This window comes from Pteropus medius, unplaced genomic scaffold (assembly GCF_902729225.1).
Source record: "Pteropus medius unplaced genomic scaffold, Ma_sr-lr_union100, whole genome shotgun sequence".
NCBI lineage: Eukaryota > Metazoa > Chordata > Mammalia > Chiroptera > Pteropodidae > Pteropus > Pteropus medius.
The window spans coordinates 24681395-24700751 of record NW_024344378.1 but is presented as its reverse complement, the minus strand read 5'-3'; the positions used below and the strand labels follow the sequence as shown (position 1 = coordinate 24700751).

At 34.6% G+C, this 19357-nt stretch overlaps 1 protein-coding gene and 1 non-coding gene across 2 annotated transcripts in view; both read right to left on the bottom strand.

Annotated features, from left to right (window-relative positions):
• The window catches only part of NOC3L (NOC3 like DNA replication regulator), a 27619-nt gene extending 8262 nt beyond the window's left edge, over positions 1-19357 (bottom strand). Inside the window, exons 1-13 of the mRNA XM_039871704.1 lie at positions 19214-19357; positions 17943-18150; positions 14600-14732; positions 13699-13856; positions 13064-13117; positions 11766-11896; positions 9982-10143; positions 9697-9790; positions 7101-7276; positions 6571-6699; positions 2171-2302; positions 491-571; positions 57-157 (exon numbers count right to left, since the gene is read on the bottom strand). Coding sequence (XP_039727638.1) covers positions 57-157; positions 491-571; positions 2171-2302; positions 6571-6699; positions 7101-7276; positions 9697-9790; positions 9982-10143; positions 11766-11896; positions 13064-13117; positions 13699-13856; positions 14600-14732; positions 17943-18150; positions 19214-19222 — 1568 coding nt within the window. The 5' untranslated portion in view covers positions 19223-19357. The remainder of the gene's footprint in view (positions 1-56; positions 158-490; positions 572-2170; positions 2303-6570; positions 6700-7100; positions 7277-9696; positions 9791-9981; positions 10144-11765; positions 11897-13063; positions 13118-13698; positions 13857-14599; positions 14733-17942; positions 18151-19213) is intronic.
• Positions 12198-12316, bottom strand: LOC120610146 (5S ribosomal RNA). The gene has a single exon (XR_005654877.1). It is a non-coding gene; the product is annotated as a 5S ribosomal RNA (ribosomal RNA).

Genomic DNA, 19357 nt, shown 5'->3' with positions numbered 1-19357 from the left:
TTACTTCAGTCTTATTTAGAAAGAATCTAAAAGGTTTCAGCCTACACAGCCCTTACTTGGCAAGACCTTCTAGAACCACTGGCAGGAGAGGTGACTTCTGGGCCTTCTTCAATATTCTGAAGTAGGTCACAAACACAATATTCAAAGTCTCCGTGTGCTGGCAAAAGAAACAGACAACGGGATTTTAGTATAACCCAGTACATGTTCTCCTGAGTTACCATAGTTAGCACTTTCAAAGCTCAACCTTTTTTGTCCCTTTCCATCCTTCCCCACGATTCAATCTTAGGAGCTTTGACAAAACAGAATGAAGATACACAGCCCGTGACTTCATAAAACCGGCACTGATCACATTACAGTTACTTGCACATCTCATATCCAAGCCTCGTGAAATAAACCAAAATTACATAACCACAAGTTAAAACAATAAATCCCTAATTAAAATTATTTAACAAAACATTTCATAGGCATAAGAGAATGTGAAACTGCCTACCAGTTTAAGTTTTTTCTCAGAACTCTCTGAAGCTTCTGCCTCTCGAAGCTCTCGCTCTAGCTTCTCTTCTGCTTTCTTCCACTGAAAATAGATTGAAAAAAAGTAAGAGTATATACCACTGAGTGAAAAAAACATGCTTCAGGGGCATAATATGTAAACATTACGAAACACATACAACACTATGTGTTTCATAATATTTAAATCAAATATAAGCAAAAGTACAAAAATGTGGCTAAGAAGCATACACAAACCAAACTCATGACAGCGACTGCCTTCTGGGAGGAAGGCACAAAAACTGAGACAGGGGTCTGAGACCAAAGGGGATTCTAATTCTGGTTTCTTACTTTTCAAGAAAAAAACTGAGGTGAGTCTATTAATATCTGCTCATTCAGAAAGGTGGATACATGGGATTTACTATACTATTCTCTATAGTTGTTTTAAACTTAAAATATTTCAAAAAAGAAAAAAGAACATGCTGAGCCCAGAAATAATTCTCGATATTAAATCATCTGACATAGAAACCAGACATCAACAATATTTCCCAAACTCATTTATATACAAGGCATAAAACCAGATACACTACAGAAATTTAATAAAATACCAATTTTTTTCCACTTCCTTATACTGTAAGAGCAGCAAACAATGGTTGTTAAGCTGCCTGAAACACAGGGAACAGTTTCCTTCCCTCGTGTGAGGCTGCTAAAGAGCTTCCACATTCTTATTACACTTTTGCTTCCCTACAGCTACATACATGCTGTTCTTACGAAGCATCTCCAACTTATGTTAAGGAAATACGGAATAAATAACGAAAATATCTACCTTCATTTCATTTGTTTACACTTATTACATTTAATTTGATATTCTGTCACATTTTCAAAATTATTAGATACATTCGAAGATGGATAACCTGGAAATTATTTTTGTTTTGTTTTTATAAGCAATTTGCTAACCCTACTAAACTGTTTAGAAATGTTCTCAGACGTGATAGCAACGGTGGTGGTGGTGGTAACTAATGTTTATAAAGCACACCCAGTGTTAGGCACTCTGCTGAATTCTTTACGTACATCATCTTAAACTACACAATGACTCTGCAAGGTGGGGGCTTTTTTTTTAAATTAAATTATTTATTTTAATTAGTTTCAAGTATACAGTACATTGGTTAGACATTTATATAGTTTATTAAACAATCCCCCTAGTTGCTAATTCTCTCCTCTGGTTTTCCTCCTAGCCAATATATTAATGCTAATTGCGCTGGTGGGTACTTTTAATTAGCTCCATTTCTCAAAGTTAAAAAAAACAAAAAAAGGTGTCCAAAGTCTCATAGTAAATAAACAAAGGTTTCAAACACAAACCAATAAAGAAACATGATTCAATTAAGAAAACCTACTTCACATGAATACAACCTTTCTGTTAAGAAAAGAAAAGAATCTGTGTCACAATCTAAGATGATCTTAAAAGCCAGCATGGCAAGAAAATCTTTTCATCTATTGCTCTCTTTGCAAATGAATTGTCAGCTTAAACTGATATCATAAAATATTTCTTTGGAACAACTGGGAAAGACTAAATTCTCTAAGTATTTGATTTTAAAATATAATTATGATTTAATTATGATTTTTACATGTGCTTAAACTATGATTTTAATCTAAAAGCAAATAAAATAAAAAAAGAAAGAAATCAAACCTTTCTCTGCATTCTTGATAGATTTTTTCTCTTTTCCTTGAACGTCATGAACTTTTTTGGTTTATTAATGTCTTCTGTATCTTTTTTCACTTCTACTTCTTTGATTCTTAGGCACAAGAATGTTTTCAACATCTAATATTGAAGGAAACACAAACACTTAATATTTATACTGCCCTCAAAAAATTTATACAGAAAAACAAGCATTTAAACAGTTATTTCCCTTTTTCATGCAAAAAAAAAATGCAAAATATCTTTTACCACATTTTACACACAGTTCTATTACATCTTTTTGCTAAACATAGTATGTCTATGAAAGAACAAACTAGTATTTGGCTAAATACATGTAATATTACTTTACAGTTTAATGAAAATAAGGAAGAGAGAACACATTATTTGGCACTGGAATATATCATTATAAAGAGTAGGCAGGCCAGAAAAAGGTTTAGACCAGTATGGGAGGAGAAGATATAAATTAGGTTATTTCTAAGCCAGCTTCAGTTTACCAAACCAGCTTTAGTTTTATAGCAAACAGTTCTGATCTTCATCTTTTTCATATTAAAAAAACATGACAACAAGTGTTATTAATTGTAAGAACTTATTTTCCTTCTTGACAATGGGTCTCCAACTTTAGCAAACATCATCACCTGAGGGGCTTTTTAAAACACAAACAGCTGGACCCCAGTGCAGTTTCTGATTCAGTAAGTCTGGAGTGGGGCCCCAGAACTTGTATTTCTAATTCCCACTGATGCTGGTCCAAGGACCACAATGAGAACTATTGCCTTAAGCCATTCAAAAAATTGAGACGCTAATTTGGAAGCAGGTGTTTTGTGTGTTATAGCAACTATCTAAACACAAAGACAAAAGGAGTTTAAAATCCTACATTTCCTGGGGAAGAAACCATTCTATTGATCTGCAGTCACAGAAACATTTCCAGAAAGAAAAAAAACTTGAAAACTACAGCTTTATATTTTTCCATTATGTACACTGGAAGAAAACTGACTATTTCAGAGTACAGGGCTTAAAAGCATAAAATGAAAACAGAGAAGAACTACATGCATAAATAGTGAACCTAAAGTTACTCTAGGTATCAGAAAGATCAACTTGAGTATCTTGTAGGTATTCTATGTGCTCATAAAATACTAGCCACTGATGAAAAATAACTCCAAATTAAAGAATATAATAGCCTTGGCAAGAGCACCGAAAATACACAACAGAGAAGGACATTCTCTTCAATAAATGGTACTGGGAAAAACTGATACTACATGTAGAAGAATAAAACTGAACCCTTATCGTAAACCATTCATGAAAATTAACTTGAAATGGATTAAAAACTTCAGTGTAAGACGTGAAGCTATAAGACTCCTAGAAAAATAAGGCAAAAGGTCCCTGACACTGGCCTTAGGAATGTTTTTTTTTGGATATGACACCAAAAGCACAGGCAACAGAAGCAAAAATAATCAAGTGGGATCACATTAAACTAAAACTTCTGCAAACCATCAACAGAATGAAAAAATCAATCTACAGAATGGGGAAAAAATATTTGCAAATCATATATCTGATAAGTGGTTAATACCCAAAATACATATGGAACTCACACAACTAAATAGCAAAATCAAATAATCTGATTAAAAAATGGGCCAAGAATCTAAATAGAGATTTTTCCAAAGAAGACATATGGATGCCCAAAAGGTATATTAAAAGGTGCTCAACATCACTAATCATTAGGGAAATGCAAATCAAAACCACAGTGAATTATTACCTCACACCTATCAGAATGGGTATTATCAAAAAGACAAGAAATAAGTGTTTAGCATGGATGTGGAGAAACGGCAACCCTTATGAATTGTTGGTGGGAATAAAAACTGATCAGCCACTATGAAAAACAGTATGGAAATTCCTCAAAAGATTAAAAACAGAATTATCACATAATCCAGCAATCCCACTTCTGGTTATATAACCAAAGGAAGTGAAATCAGTATTTCAAAGAGATATGTGCACTCCCATGTTCACTGCAGCATTATTCAGAATAGCCAAGATATGGAAACCGCCTATGTATCTGTAGACAAATAAATGAATAAAGAAAATGAAGTATATACATGTAATGGAATATTATTCAGCCATTAAAAAGAATCCCACCATTTGTGACAACATGGATGAACCTAGAGGGCATTATGCTAAGTGAAATAAACCAGACACAGAAAGACAAATACTGTATGATCTCACTCATGTGTGGAATCAAAAAAAGTCAAACATCTATAACCAGAGAGAACACTGATTGCCAGGGAATGGATCAAATGGGGAAATGTTGGTCAAATGATACAAACTTTCAGTTATAAGATGTCTAAGTTCTGAGATCTAAAGTACAGCAGGATGAATATAGTTAATAATACCTTATCATACACTTGAAATTTGCTACAAGAGTAAATCTTAAGTATTCTCACCACACACACAAAAAAAGTAACTATGAGAGGTCATAGAGGTGTTAATTAACTTGATTGTGGTAATCACTTCACAATGTACACATATATTAAATCATCACAATGTACACCTTCAAAAAATTCACATTGTACTATCTAAATATGTACCCCAAAACCCCAACACATTAAAGAATGTAGTTTATAATTCTAACATCACTAAAATGAAAGTGTTTCCCTATGACCAAGTTTCATGTTCTTATTACCTGATCATTCTACCATTCTGAGTAAAAATACTGAATATTTCCTCTTACTTAAGCCCAATTTCTATAATTTTAGCAGTTGAACTAAAATTATTGGCTTTAATGAAAGGAATTTTATGGCAAAAAAAAGACGAATTAGGAAATAAACAGTAGAAAACATCAACTTAATCAAAACTACAAGACTAAAAATAAAGTTAATAAAAATAAGACTCAAATGAGGAAAACCATAAATATATGGCAAGATATATGATATTTTTGAACAGAAAAAAATTAATTCTGTAAATATTTTAATTCTCCCAAACTAATCTACACATTGAATCAACTACAATCAAATTCTCTGTATGGACTATTTTGGGAGGGGAAAGTAAAAATCTAATTTTAAATCCCATCTAGAATACATTAAAATCATTTAAAATATTTTGGAGAAAAAAAGAATGATCCATGCCTTTTACTGCAATGCCCATTTAGATGAGCACCATCCTACCTGATACATTATAGTTATCTACACTGATACCATACACGCACAGAAAGAATTAAATATTTAAATATAAATACTTAATCAGATTAAGTATTTAAATATAAAAACTAAAATGCTTCTGGAAGAATTCTTTCGGAAAGAAAGAATCTATAAATCTTGGGATTGAGGATCTATCCATGACAAAAATTCACCTCATATATAAGGGAGGAGAAAATGACAGTCATTAATTAAAATATAAAATTTCTACAAAGCAAAAGAGACCAAAATACAGAATTAAAAGTCAGAGCAACAAACAAATATTTGAAACTTACAGAGACTTATTATCCTTACTATGTAATGTAAGCTCAAAAAACACAGAGCGTGTTTCTTTTCACTATTTTATCCCCAGAACCTAGACTAGTGCCTAGTACACAGCTGATATTTACTGAAATGAATATTAAAAAAAGTTATTACGAGCCATTAAGAATGACAAATACCTGAGAAAAACTGGCAAAGAATAAAAACAGGCAAAATATTCAAATGATGAATAAATGTCTAGAAGTAAAACCTAATAACGATGTGTAAACAAAAAATATATATGTAACATACAGTATTTTTTACCTACCAGACTAACAAAGATTAAATAGTTATGGTTATGGGGAAATGACACCCCTATCACCAGCAGGAATTAAGTGATAAAATGTTTTTGGAGAAAAATTTGGCATTCTCTCTCAAGTTTTTAAATGTGTATTCCATTGGATCCAGTACCTACACCTTAGAAATTTACCTCACAAAATACTCACACAAGCATGAAAAAATAATATGGCCAAAATGTCCTCTTCCATGCTGACTACAATAGCAAAAATCTACAAACAACTCGGCTGTCCATCAAGTAGGAAGCTATATATTCACATAATGGAACACTAAGGTAGATATTCAAAAGAATGGGATAGCCCTATACTTAAGTCCACAATACATAAAATGAAAACATCCAGAATAATTCCCACAACATAAAACTATTTTTATTTTAAAATAAATCTATATCTGCATAGAAAACCATCTAGGATACAAATCAAACTGTAAAGAGAAAAATATCAGTTTAACAATCAAAAGCATATGACTAAATAGAAGTTTACATCTGGAGAACTGAGTATTTTCCCTTTCTACTTTGTACACTTCTATAAGAATAAATTCCTCATGACAACTAAAAATTAACTTAATAATTTAAAAACAAATACAATGCAAAGTAAAAAAAGACAAGCTTACCTCTGGCCTAACGTCATAATTTCTGCCCTTCACAAAACCAGAAATCACTTTAATTACACCAAGAGAAGCTTGGCCTAATTTATCTTGTTTAAAGAGTTTCTTTACCGCCTCACAACACATTTCAGATATCTGAAAAATAAAATGTTACACTAAACCAGTGTTTCTCAAACTTAGCACTACCGACATTTGGGACCAGATGATTCTTTGTTGTGGGGGGCTGTCCTGTGCATTGTAGGACATTTAGAAGCCTCGCCTTTACCACCTAGATGCCAGTGGTAACACACCCCCACCACTATAGTAGTAACAATAAAAAACGTCTGTAAACACAGCCTACTGTTCCCTGCAGGACAAAATTGCCCCCTGTTCAAAACAATGCACTAAACTTAAGTCAAATAATTTTCTTAAAGAGACAATGTTTAACAAATTAACAAATTAACAAATTATTTTAACAATAAATAACAGCTCCAAAGGAATTTTCTGTTTTTAAGTTTCTGTTAAGCACAAAGCCACGATCATTAAGAGTAACCCACCGATTTTGACACATCATTCATGAGAGGGACAATCAATACAATGATGTTGTTGTGGAAATTGAAATGAGGTAGTGCCACCAACAGCTCACACAGGCTCTTCACAGCCACTTCTGCCAGTCCTTTATATGCCTTTAAGGAAACTACATTACTTTTCTTCAGCTTCCTTTGCTTCCAGTCTAGTCAAAAGATAATTGTAACTAGTTATTTTACTCATTGGTCAATACTTCAACTAATTATCTTTCTGTTACAGTAATGTGATAATATGAAAACTCAACACACCATGCAAATTCTTCAATAGGAGTTGTATCTATACTTAAACAAGAACGAAGGTTATCATTAAAATTTTTCTATACCATTCACCCTCTGACTCTAACCACAATTACCAGAATCTTGGTTTCCTGTATGTTTTAAGAGCTAAATCATTAGATTAAAAGGAGGAAGGAGGGGAGAGGGAGCTGGATACCTTTAAGGAGTCCTTGCACTGCGCTCTACCAAGGCTGTCCCCAAAACACTCAACTATAAGTTAAGAGCCTGGGTTCAAATCCTAGTCACCCACTAACTGGCTGGTGAATATGAGGAAATCCTAAACTCTCTGAGCCCCAGACTATTTCATGTTTCAAAAATCCCAAGAATCCAAAACATCATTTCTCCTGACTTCCTGCTGATGCTCACTGTGGTATCTTTACCCAGAAGGTCCAAAAGAAATTAAAATTCTCCTTCAAAATAATTGATGATTCATAATACCTCTTTTCTAGAAATTTCTACATATACAATGTTACTGTAACATGGCATGTTGAATATGAGAATATGAAAATATGCTAGTCTCTCTACAGCAGGTTCAACATCTCCTTCTACAATACAGCCAGAGGTGAGAAAGATAATATGGATAGTACCTTTATTTTAAAACCTGCTTCTCATACATATAATATTTCCCTAAACAGACTGTGTTCACCATAAATAAGAACCATATATTCTAGTTACTTAAACCTGACAAGACATAATTGGCAGATGAATGGGTAAACAAAACGTGGTATATATACATACAATGGAATATTGTTTGATCTTAGAAAGGAAACTCTGACATATGCTACAACAAGGCTGAATCTTGAAGATCTCATGCTAAATAAAATAAGGAAGTCACAAAAGGACAAATATTATGATTCCATTTATATGAGATTCCTGGACAGTCAAATTCATAGAGACAGAAAGTAGAACGATGGCTGCCAAGTGCTGGAGGGCCGGGAGAGGTAATGGGGAGTTAATGTTTAATAAGCACAGAATTTTTGTTGGGGAAGATGAAAAAGTTCCAGAGATGGAAGGTGGCGATGGTTGTACAACAATGTGAATTTACTTAATGTCACATAATTATTCACTTAAAAATAGTTAAAATTATAAAGTTTATGTTATTTATATTTTACCATGATTTATTTTAAAACTTGGAGAGTTCATAGTGGTTCAATTCACTTAGAAAAGATCTGCACCTGCATGGTCCAATACAGACGCCACTGGCACACGTGGCAACTGAGCACCTGAAATGTGACTAGTCCAAGTTCATGTGTGCTAGACGTATAAAATACACACCAGATTTTGAACTTAGTACAAAAAACTGTAAACTATCTCACTAATTTTAAAAATTGATTATATGTTAAAACGATAAATTAGACATATATAATTTACTGCTAAAATTAATTTTCTTCCTTTTTACTTTTTTCTGAGAGTGGCTACATTTTTTTAAATAACTTGTATGTCTCATTATATTTCTAGTGATAGTGTTGGTCTACACAAAGCTCCTAGGACTTATCCCTGGGAGAATAAATGCTAGCAAGTTCCAACTGAGATATCGGAACTTAGAAGCAATACCCATGCCACACACCCACCACTTCCATGCGCTACCACCTCCATGCCTTTATTGGGCCAATAGGATTCAGTAGACCTGTTCCAGCTGAGAGGGCAACAAGGTGATCCTTTGGCCCAACACTAAGCAAAGGAGCCCACCGAGTTAGTGAAAGCACCTAGCCTAGGAAACTGAACCCCTTCCCCAATCATGTCTAAATTTTTCCTATAGCCTTCCTTTTCTGAACAAAGAAAAAGAGAACAAGGGTTTGACAGAAGAGTTTCTCAGCCTGAATAACTGCCTTGTAAGCTATCTTCAAAGCACTCGTGACAAGCCATCCTTCTCCCCTGACTACTCCCTCCAAAAATAGTAGAATTCCAACCATTCATAAATTTAAGAAACATACAACTAAGTACTAGGTAGCAACAATACTAATAACTGGTAAAACATAGTGCCTAATACAGGCTAGGCATAGTTCTAAGTGCTTTACATCTATAAATTCACTTACTTCTTACACAACAATCTAATGAGGTAAGTACTATTATTCCCATTTTAGAGAGAGAAAAACTGAGACAAAGAGAGATTAAGTGACGTACCTAAGACATATGTGTTAATGGGTAATTAGACTATCCTGGGAAATCTAACTCTAGACTCCGCTCCTGACCATACATTATGACAGTCAAGACACAGCACAGAATATAGAATTCACCTTCCTGACCAAAGCTAAGTATGTTACATGCTTTTATGGTATGTTTAATATACCTTTAACCATTTGCTCCAGATTTTCCAAATAAAATTTATACTGGCTAACCAGGCCTTCTTCAAATTCTCTTAACTTTTGGGTTTCTTTACGGATCTGAAAAGACCAAAAAATCAATCACTTTTCAACATCAAAATACTGAAATTCAAAACTTAGTGCAAAATAGGAATACCCAGTATATACAGTCATGTAAAAACAACCAAACAAAAAAAAACTCTATTATTTCTCCCATCTCTAGTTCTCCAAAATTTTCAACTTATTTTGTATAGTAATTATGTTTCGCATACCTTGGTAGACTTTTCTGCCTCTGTTAGAGGCCGGATTTTATATGAAGGAGTAATGTCTTTAAACAACTCCATCAGAGAAACTGTCACCAGCTTTCGAACAGTAACAGCCACATCAGGATCCTGTTCCATCAGCATGGAACGTAATTCTTTCAATTTTTTAATCTGTTAAAGAAATAACTTATAAGGCTAGAAAATCACAGCAAAACAATTATGAGCAAAAGCACTATAGGTGAAATTCACACAATGACTCATAGAGTCTAGTCAAGCCATTCACAACTCCAGACACAGCCCCTGTTACCAACAGGTAAATCGCTAAAGTTATAAATTAATAAAAATTTTGTTAAATTAGTAGAAAAGATATAGACTTAAAAAACAGCTTAAATTTGTTAATATACCTATTTTTAGAAAATTTTTTTAATTGGGTTTTCTTAAAGCATGTGTAGCCTATTTCCCTAAAAAGACTTACTGACATATATTGTTATATATACCAATCAAAATATAATCACATGTATATAAATTAATCAGGAATTAATATAACGTATCCACATTAACTTTAGCTTCAAAGTTACTCATACAAAGATCATTTGTATGATACAATGCAGAAGTAGAAAATTGGCTTAAACTAACGTGCTTGCTTTGATGAGCTACTATTGCCTGCTGGAACAGTATCTTGAGAAGCAACATTAGTTGATTAGCAATGTTTGTCATAACAGGGAGAGAACAAGTATGTCACCACCTATTTGCTGTCCTTAACTTATATGAAATGAGCATGAGGCTCCAGAGTAGAAGACCTGGGTTTCAATACAGTGGCTGTTAAAATCTGAAACAAATCACTTGAGTTTTTAAAGGCTCAATTTTTCAGCTGTAAAATGAGATCAGTAGCTCTTGTCTTTGTGGTTTTATAATGATTAAGTGCAATAATACAGGTGAGAAATATTCCAAATTCCCCTCCCCAATTCTGCTCCAGATCTTCCCCTCACTTTGTTAGAAAAGGACAAATGCCACTCCAAAGCATATCCACACGAAATTTCTTCTATAAATGTAAACAATCTATTTTATTGTTCAGTAAACAAATATTTGTCATAGTAGGATGCTCGGGACACAAAGTTAACAAAAATAACAGTATGACTCTATATGACTTCATGTATACTACTATCATTTAATCCTCACAACAGTTTTAAAACAGGTCCCATCTCTTTTTAGGAATGAAGAAAACGAGCCTCCGGTAAAAATCTTACCTAAAGTCTAACAAATAGTATGTAGCAAAGCCAAGACTAAATCTCAAGTTTCTTGAGTCCACATTATAATCATCACCACCTTCACTATTGTACGCATGGCACTATAATTCATTGTTACTCTCTAGCCTATTTCACTTAAAATATTTTCCACTTGCAAGTATTCCTGACTAATCTCACCGACTATTGTGTAGCACATTCCTTACTAAAAACTCTACAGATCAGTCAAGCAAATTTACAAGTAGGTTCCTCCTCCCTAGTATAATTAATTTTATAGACTTATCACTTTTAGAGTTACAATATTAAGCCCAATATCTTCATTTAAAGACTCAGAGCATTTAAGAGACTTTTCTTAGATTATAGAAGAAATTATGTTCAGAAGTAGAATTACGCTAAGGTTCTATCTACTCTCTTATTCTAACTCAGTTACAGTATTTTGCTAATGCTTTTCCTTTTTGTGTATACTTATAATTAACAAGAGAATCTTAAAATATTAGACATTTGGACTACATCTAATGTAAAGAACCTAAACAAATTAATACTACTTACATTGCTTTCTGGATCTGATAATATGGTAGATGCCAAGGCTGAAATATGCAATTTCTTCTCCTGAAGTTTCTTCTTTCTCTCAAGTAAATGTTCTTCTATGGTCAGCTCTCGAATGGGATCTTCAACGATCTCTAAAACAGATTAGGTTTTCTCTCTTAAACATTCCTTTATTTACAAGTATCCAAGAACCATAATTCATATAATCTTCTCAATAATCATGAGACATATACTATGAACAACCCCATTTTACAGATAAGGAAACTGAGGCAAAGAGAAGGTAACTGCCTAGGCTCATAAAACTGGCAGAAATGGGATTTAAACCCAGGCAGTCTGACTCTAGAGTTCATATTCTTAACTACTAGGCTAATAAACCCACAATAATTCATATTAATTAAGGGAAAGAGCAATCTGATGTGTTTTTTTTTTTTTTAACACCTACAGCACCCGGTCTTCCTAGGTGATCTCCCATCCAAGTACTAACCAGGTCCAACCCTGCTTAGCTTCCGAGATCAGATGAGATCGGGCATGTTCGGGGTGGCATGGCCGTAGACTCTGATTGTTTTTTTAAGTACAGAATATTGTTTTCAATTCTATACAGTCCTTTGAACTACACAAAACATCAGTGCTTTGAATTATACAAAATGTTTACCTTAAGAAATTCACAGGGAACTAGATTTAATAAACACACAAGCATAATCTGCAATAAGCCTAAGAAGGATGACTGAAAACTGAAATAGTTGACCTATAACCTAATTTACACTATTAATGAGGTTTCCTACGCAGAAGTAAAATTCAACCAGTTTGTTCTTTCAGAAATTCCAAAGCACACAGTTTCAAACAATAAAATATGTTCTTTCAATTTAATGTTGATCAGAACTGTGCTATCTAGAAAACCACATTTAAAACACACATACAAAGTACAACTGCTCTAAGAACCAAAATGATTTCATAGCACAGAATCATTTTTGTAATTTAAGCTAAACAGGTATAATAGTTATTTGTAGGCAGATCCTTCACTTACGATTTAAAAGAATTCAAAATAGTAACAATACACAAGACCTTCATGCATGCCTAGACATTACAAATATAAGTACATGAATTTTTCCATAATAAAAAGCAACAAATTGCAAAATGTAGAAGTTTCAAAATGTAAGAAAATGTTCCAAATGACCTTGAAATGACCAGTATTCCAAAATGCACATTCCGATTTTATCTAAAATTAACTCACATTTACTATTATGCAAAAAAGGTTAATTCTCAATTAACAATTTAGTACCTATAAAGATGTATCCCATTACCTTGCTCAAGTTCCGGCTCTTCTTGATCCTCTTCATCTTGATTAGAGTCAATAACTGAAAAATGTGTATATCAAAAAATGAGACAATATATTGAAGTGGAGAAACTACAAAGGAAACCAGGGAAGTGATTAACATAAAACTCAGGAAAGTAGTTACTTTCCTGAGGAGGGAGCAATTAGTGATTCAGGAGAGCACAAGGGACGTTTCTGGGTGCTGGAAGTATTTGTTCCTTGCCCAGATGGTGGTTTTAAGGGTGTGTTTTTTATAACAAACCATATAATTTCATATCTTTGATTTCTAAACTTTTCTGTGTTTTATTTCACAAAAGGCACATGTAAGAAAAAAGGCCTAACAAAAGAAAACTAATATGCTGTAATTTTAGAAACAACAGAATTTGGTGAAATACCCTGAAAAAAAAAATCACCTAAACCCTGTAGTTTCAGTTGTGCTCGCAGTACAACAGACACCTGAGATAATCAACAGTATTTCTCGCCAAAATCATCAAGCTTGCCAGATGACTATTTGTTGCTATCCCTGTTTCATAGATATGGGTAAAAGTCAAAATAAAATTCAATTTGTAATAAAAGATATTATTAAGGACCTTAAATTTTAATACACAGGCTGATCAGATTCACCTGGCTTCTCCCTCGTCTGTGGGATTATGCCACTTTTGTCTTTGATAGGAAGCAAGTGAATCAATTCCTTCTCTGGTGCATACTGCAGAGTTCTTGGTATTTTTTCATATTTATCTATAACATGCTCATGCTTTCGTTTCTTGGCATGGACAGGCTCACTGCAGAAAACAAAATTAATTTTCAGTTTTAATATAACAAAAAGGAACCTAGAGATCTTCATTTTTAAAACACAGAAAAATAAACCACTAGCCAGACCTTCAATATATACATAGATAATAGCACCTGGACGCAGTACACAGCAGGCACTCAAATAGTAAATGAATAAATGAATTGTATAGTCTGCCACAAAGACTCAAACTATGGCTAATAGCTTTCTCTTTAGATGCAAAATAAATGTGAAAGTAACAGCAGAATCTTTTTGAAGAGTATTCCACAGAACCAAGGGTGACATGCTATTTTGGGTTCTCAAAAACCTTCAGAGCATAGCATGAATTTAGGAGTTAAAAACATCTAAGTTTAAACTTTAGATCCACTACTTGAGATTGTGGGGGAATATCAGTTTCCTCTCCATAAATGGGAATAATATCTACCTAATAGGGTAACTGAGGTCATAGCCATAAAGAATTCAGGACTGTTCCACCAATTCCTGAAACAAAGAACAGCATTCTTCCCCATTCACTCTACTTCACTATTCAAACTCAAAAGAAATAAAGATGTACACTAAATAAAATCAGCTTGTTTTATTCATGAACTTCTTTTATTTAGGAAATAAATAATAGGGTTTACTCTTTGTAAACACTGTGTTCAGAGCTGAAGTCTTGCACTAACCACCTAAGTAAAATTCAAAACCAAGTTTTTAACACTGAAAAGATGTAAATAAATAATCTAAATGAAGTATTACCTAGAAGAAAGATCTCTGGTTAGAAAAGATGCTCTTTGGCCTAAATCCTTCATTAACTGTAAGTCATCTTCATCCAACATATCTAAAGGAAGGGCTTCTTCTTCTTCCTCTTCTTTCCTCTCAATCCTTTTACCTGTTCCACAAAAAAGAAAAAAAATCAAAAACAAGTATCAGAGACGGAGAACTCTGCATTTTTGTATCTACAATAGGAAAAGCTTATGTTTCTAATACCTCAACCCAGTGTTTCTAAATTAGAGCACAACTTGCACGTTGAACAGGACAATTCTTTGTTGTACCAGGGTTTCCTGAGCTAGGGTTTCCTGAGCTAGGCAAAATGCTAGCATCTCTGACTCCCGAAACCTAAATGCCAGGAGCACTCCCAGGTCACTGTAACGATCAAAAAGCAAACGTCTCCATACAACCTACACTATCTTTCAGAGCATTTGAGAACCAATGACTTTGCCCCTGAGCTCCATCTGACCTTCAATGATGTTCGTTTTCATTCCACCCAGCCACCCCTCCAAGGGCCACATCCCAAACCTTGGTGCTCACCCCACTCTCTGCCCACAACCTTTTGTCCCTCCAGCTCTCATCTAGTTACTTCTGCTGCACTTCTTTAACCAAATAGATTTTCAATCCTTTGACCACTTTACTTTCTATCTACTAATGTGTTCTATCTTCATTCCCTCGTTTAGATTGTATGGTTATCACTTCGACCACCCTCTTGCCGATATCCTCAACTACTTTCCCTCTACAGTTTAGACATACGCTTCCAGAAAAACCCCAACCATGGATTATTCTACCTTCTCTTTCTGTCCCTTGCTCTTTCTGTCTCCTTTTTTTAATAACAAAAAACAAAAAATGCCAAGTAAGTGTCAAACACTGTCCTAAGTGCTGAGGATTCAACCATGAACAAGACAATCTTAGCATCTTCCCTAACAGAACTTATAATTCTCCCTGACTCCAACAATACTTATAAATAGTGCTACATAAATGTACACACTGCACAGAATAGAACACCAATCTACTTTAAATGAGCCTGCCATTTCTCAAAACCGACCAGCAATTATTTTCCTGGTCAACTTTCTCTCTGCCCTAGGGTGCCTTTTCAAATACTGCATCTATCATCACACTTCTAATCCCATCATCCACCTCACTTCATAATCATGAGAGGACTTAGCTTCCCAAGTCACTGAGAAAAGAAAAGCTATAAGGTAGAAAGAAACACCTTCAATTTCTCACACTGAATTTAACAGCATTTGTATGCATTTTCCTTTTCCCTTCTCGTAACATTGAAAGAGATACCTCTCCTCTTGTGCTCTGGATCTCAAAAACTCTTGCTTCTCTTGCCTTGTTCTATCATTTAAGCCTTCTTTCCCCTGTATCTTCAACCTCTTCAATCTACTGACTTCTTCATATTAGCATTTTAAGATGGTCACGTCATTTTCCAGTGGGCAATTTGCCAGTATCTTGACAAAATTTAAATTTAAATTCTCCTTTCGGTGAACTTTTCTACTCACATTTCAAGGTATGACTCTATTACTGGTTAAATAAACTTCCATTCAAGACAAAAATAGGTAGCTGATAAAAAATGTGAAGTAGGAAGTGATAATAATCATATCATTTGCTGCACAGACCTTATGTATCATGAGAAAATAGCTCTACATCTGTCTTAATAGCTGAATAGTATTCCAACATCTATATACAATATAACATTTATTTTAACAATTCTTTGTTGGACATTTTGATTATTTTCAGGTTTTGGTGGTGGTGGTAGCTTTTCTTTTGTTTTGTTTTGTTTTGTTTTTTTGCGATTTTAACAGTGTTGCAATGAACATGCTTGGGCATATATATTCTTAGCAAATTTTTTCAAATACAATCATAGAATTCCTAGCAGTAGTATTGCTGGGTCAAAGTAAAGTGCATTTCTTTTTTTTTTTATTCCTTCCTGTCACGGTTTACATGTTTATTAGATTATATTGCCTTTTTAATTCAAAGATGTAAGCATATCAGACATGCAGTGATAGCCTATAATTGCAAGTGGATGAAAGCTTCAATGCACACTATTTTTCACGTTTTAATTAACCATTTTGTAGACTCTCATATTAGAACGTAGTTTCCTTCTTTCTTGAAACTCTCTTCTTTTGATTTCTAACACACTGCACAATTCTGGCTTTCTTCCTAATTCTCTGGTACCTCAAGTTTTTTTCCTCTACTCATTTCTTAAATGCTGGGGTTCCTTAAAATTCTGTTCTACAGGTGCCGTACGCATTTAAAAAAAAATTCTGTTCTAGATTCTATAATTCTCATACAACACAGTCTCCACAGTGATCTTACTCAAGTCTAAGGCTTCAATTACCATCTGCATGCTGATAATTCGCAAAATTATTCTCTAACCCAGATCTTTCACTAAAATTATATAGTTATATACAAACACCTGATGGACTGCAACATGTAAGAATGAAATCTTTTGCTTATTTTTAATATATAATTATTAACATCATGCTTTTTAAATTCTGCTGAAATTTAGATGGAAGAGATCTTTAAAGGTATGTAACACAACCATCACATTTTTTTGCAGATTAAATTCCTGGAGATTAAGTGACAGTCTAAGGCCACGTTACTATTAAGTAACAAAATCAAGAAAAAAGCCCAAGTTTCCAGACTTCCAGTCCAATGACTTTTTATATGTTGCCAAGAGATCAAATAAATAGGTCAGCATTAAGGAAATGAGATGGACGTGGGAAGACTGAATAGTCAGATCCAGTTAAATATGACTACTTTAAAAGTACCTGTAACATTGTAGAAGAACTGGTCTGACTCTAAATAGTCTTATTTCTTAACTGTTTTGAATATTGAGAGTTCTTGGATAGTTTTACAAAATAACCCTGACAATTACAGCTCAATTTCACTCCAAGTTTCCAAGTGAAAAGAAAGCCAGACCTTTAGAATACTAAATGAATTGTGGCAACACTGTGAAGAACGCACCAGAGAAAAGCAATGTTCTTACCTTAGCAAACTGCCAGTGAATGGGAAAGTGGAAGCCCTGGCATTCTGCCCAACATTTATTTACAGGGCTATTCTGAGTTTGTATTCCCAAGTACAGTATCTTCAGATCTGCTTTCTAGACGAACTAAAAGCAGAAGCTAGCCCTTCCTCACAATGAATACTGTACTGAAATGTTTTCTCATATTGACTATAATAAAGTATATAGAACTACTATCCTTAGCTACTCTCAGGAAGATCTGAGAACAAGAGTGATTACTAGAAAGCAGTTATTTCATGAAGAACATTTTGGAACAAATCAATGGAAATTACAGCATGTGAATACTTTCACAATTACCTGGTTGTTTTTCCTTTGGATCCTCCAGTGAAATGGGTTTCTTAGAGACAGCATCTTTTACAGCTTGCCTTAGTTTCCTCTGTTCTTTTCGGTACTTCTTGATAGTGCTTTGTTGTTTAAATTGCTTATTTTTTAGCTTGTTTTCAAGTTTGACTTTACTAGTTTTTATCAACTTCCGAAAGCTTGGGACCTGTTTTTTGTTTCTTCTCTGTAAAACAACAGTAGGAATGAGGCACACCCAGAAATGTATATTACTTTCAAAACCAGAGTAAAGAGAATTGATTATAAATTTCACTACACCAATTCCACCATTGTAATGTTTCACAGCCACGGATCTTGCATTTAAGAGCTAAAACCAAACTAAGGCATTAACTAAAGAATGGCACTAGAGCATCAGTTATCCAACCCAGGATGGTCTTGTGACCAAAATCCACAGCTGCTCAAAAGGGTCTAAGACACTACCCACCCCCCGCCTCCTCCCAAAATAGTTAAGAACCATTCATCTAGTGGTAAATGGTTATTCAAGGCTTGCTTATCATCTACAGTTTAGCATACTCAGAGCAAAACGCTAGCTATCTTTAATGATAACTGACATTTCTATATTGTCTTACCGTTTACAAAGTGTTCCAGCATAACTTAACAGCCTAGTTAAGCAGTGATTGCCGTTATCCTACATCACTGATGAAGCTAAGGCTTAGAGAGATTATGTTGACTTGTCAAAGACCTTTAAACTAAGAAAGACAAAACTGAATGCCGGTCTTTGAATTCCAACTCTCTTGCTGGTGATCTCTCATTCAAATATCCAAATCCTAGGAGTAGCTCTAATTTTCTGTGAGAATTGGAACAGATCACTTGCTTTCCTATCTCCTCACCCTTTAGGGAGAAAAACTGACTCGTCTCGGGTCCCATAACTAATACTATAAACTAATTGAGAAAAGGACTCTGTTTCTCATCTGTAAAAAAAGGGGTTCGAAAAATGGTCTTGAAGAATCCTTCACTGTCTGACATCCTAGGGATGCAAGACTCGGTGCTTGCCTGGTGCTTGCCTCATCGTAGCTCATGAAGCCGAGTGCGAGCATAGTGGACAATGAAGAAAGAGCCAGTTCTAAGGGCCAGGAAGTGGACAGCGCACAGAGCCAAGAGGCAGCTCTGAATCTAGGCCACCGCCCCCTAAACAAAGGCGAAAACCCGCCCGACAGCTATACCAGGAAGCGACTCTATCAGCCAAAGGGGCCCTAAACCGCGAGGGCCGGGCTTCTGCGGACGCTTACCGCCTTCATCCTTCAAATGGGAAAGGAGTCTCTGCGCGACAAGTTCACCAGGGGAAGGGGTAACCCAGGAATCCGAAGGGGGCGACACACGTGCCGCAACCTCGACACTGCGCAAGACGGAAGCTGCCGCTAGTCCCGCCCCAT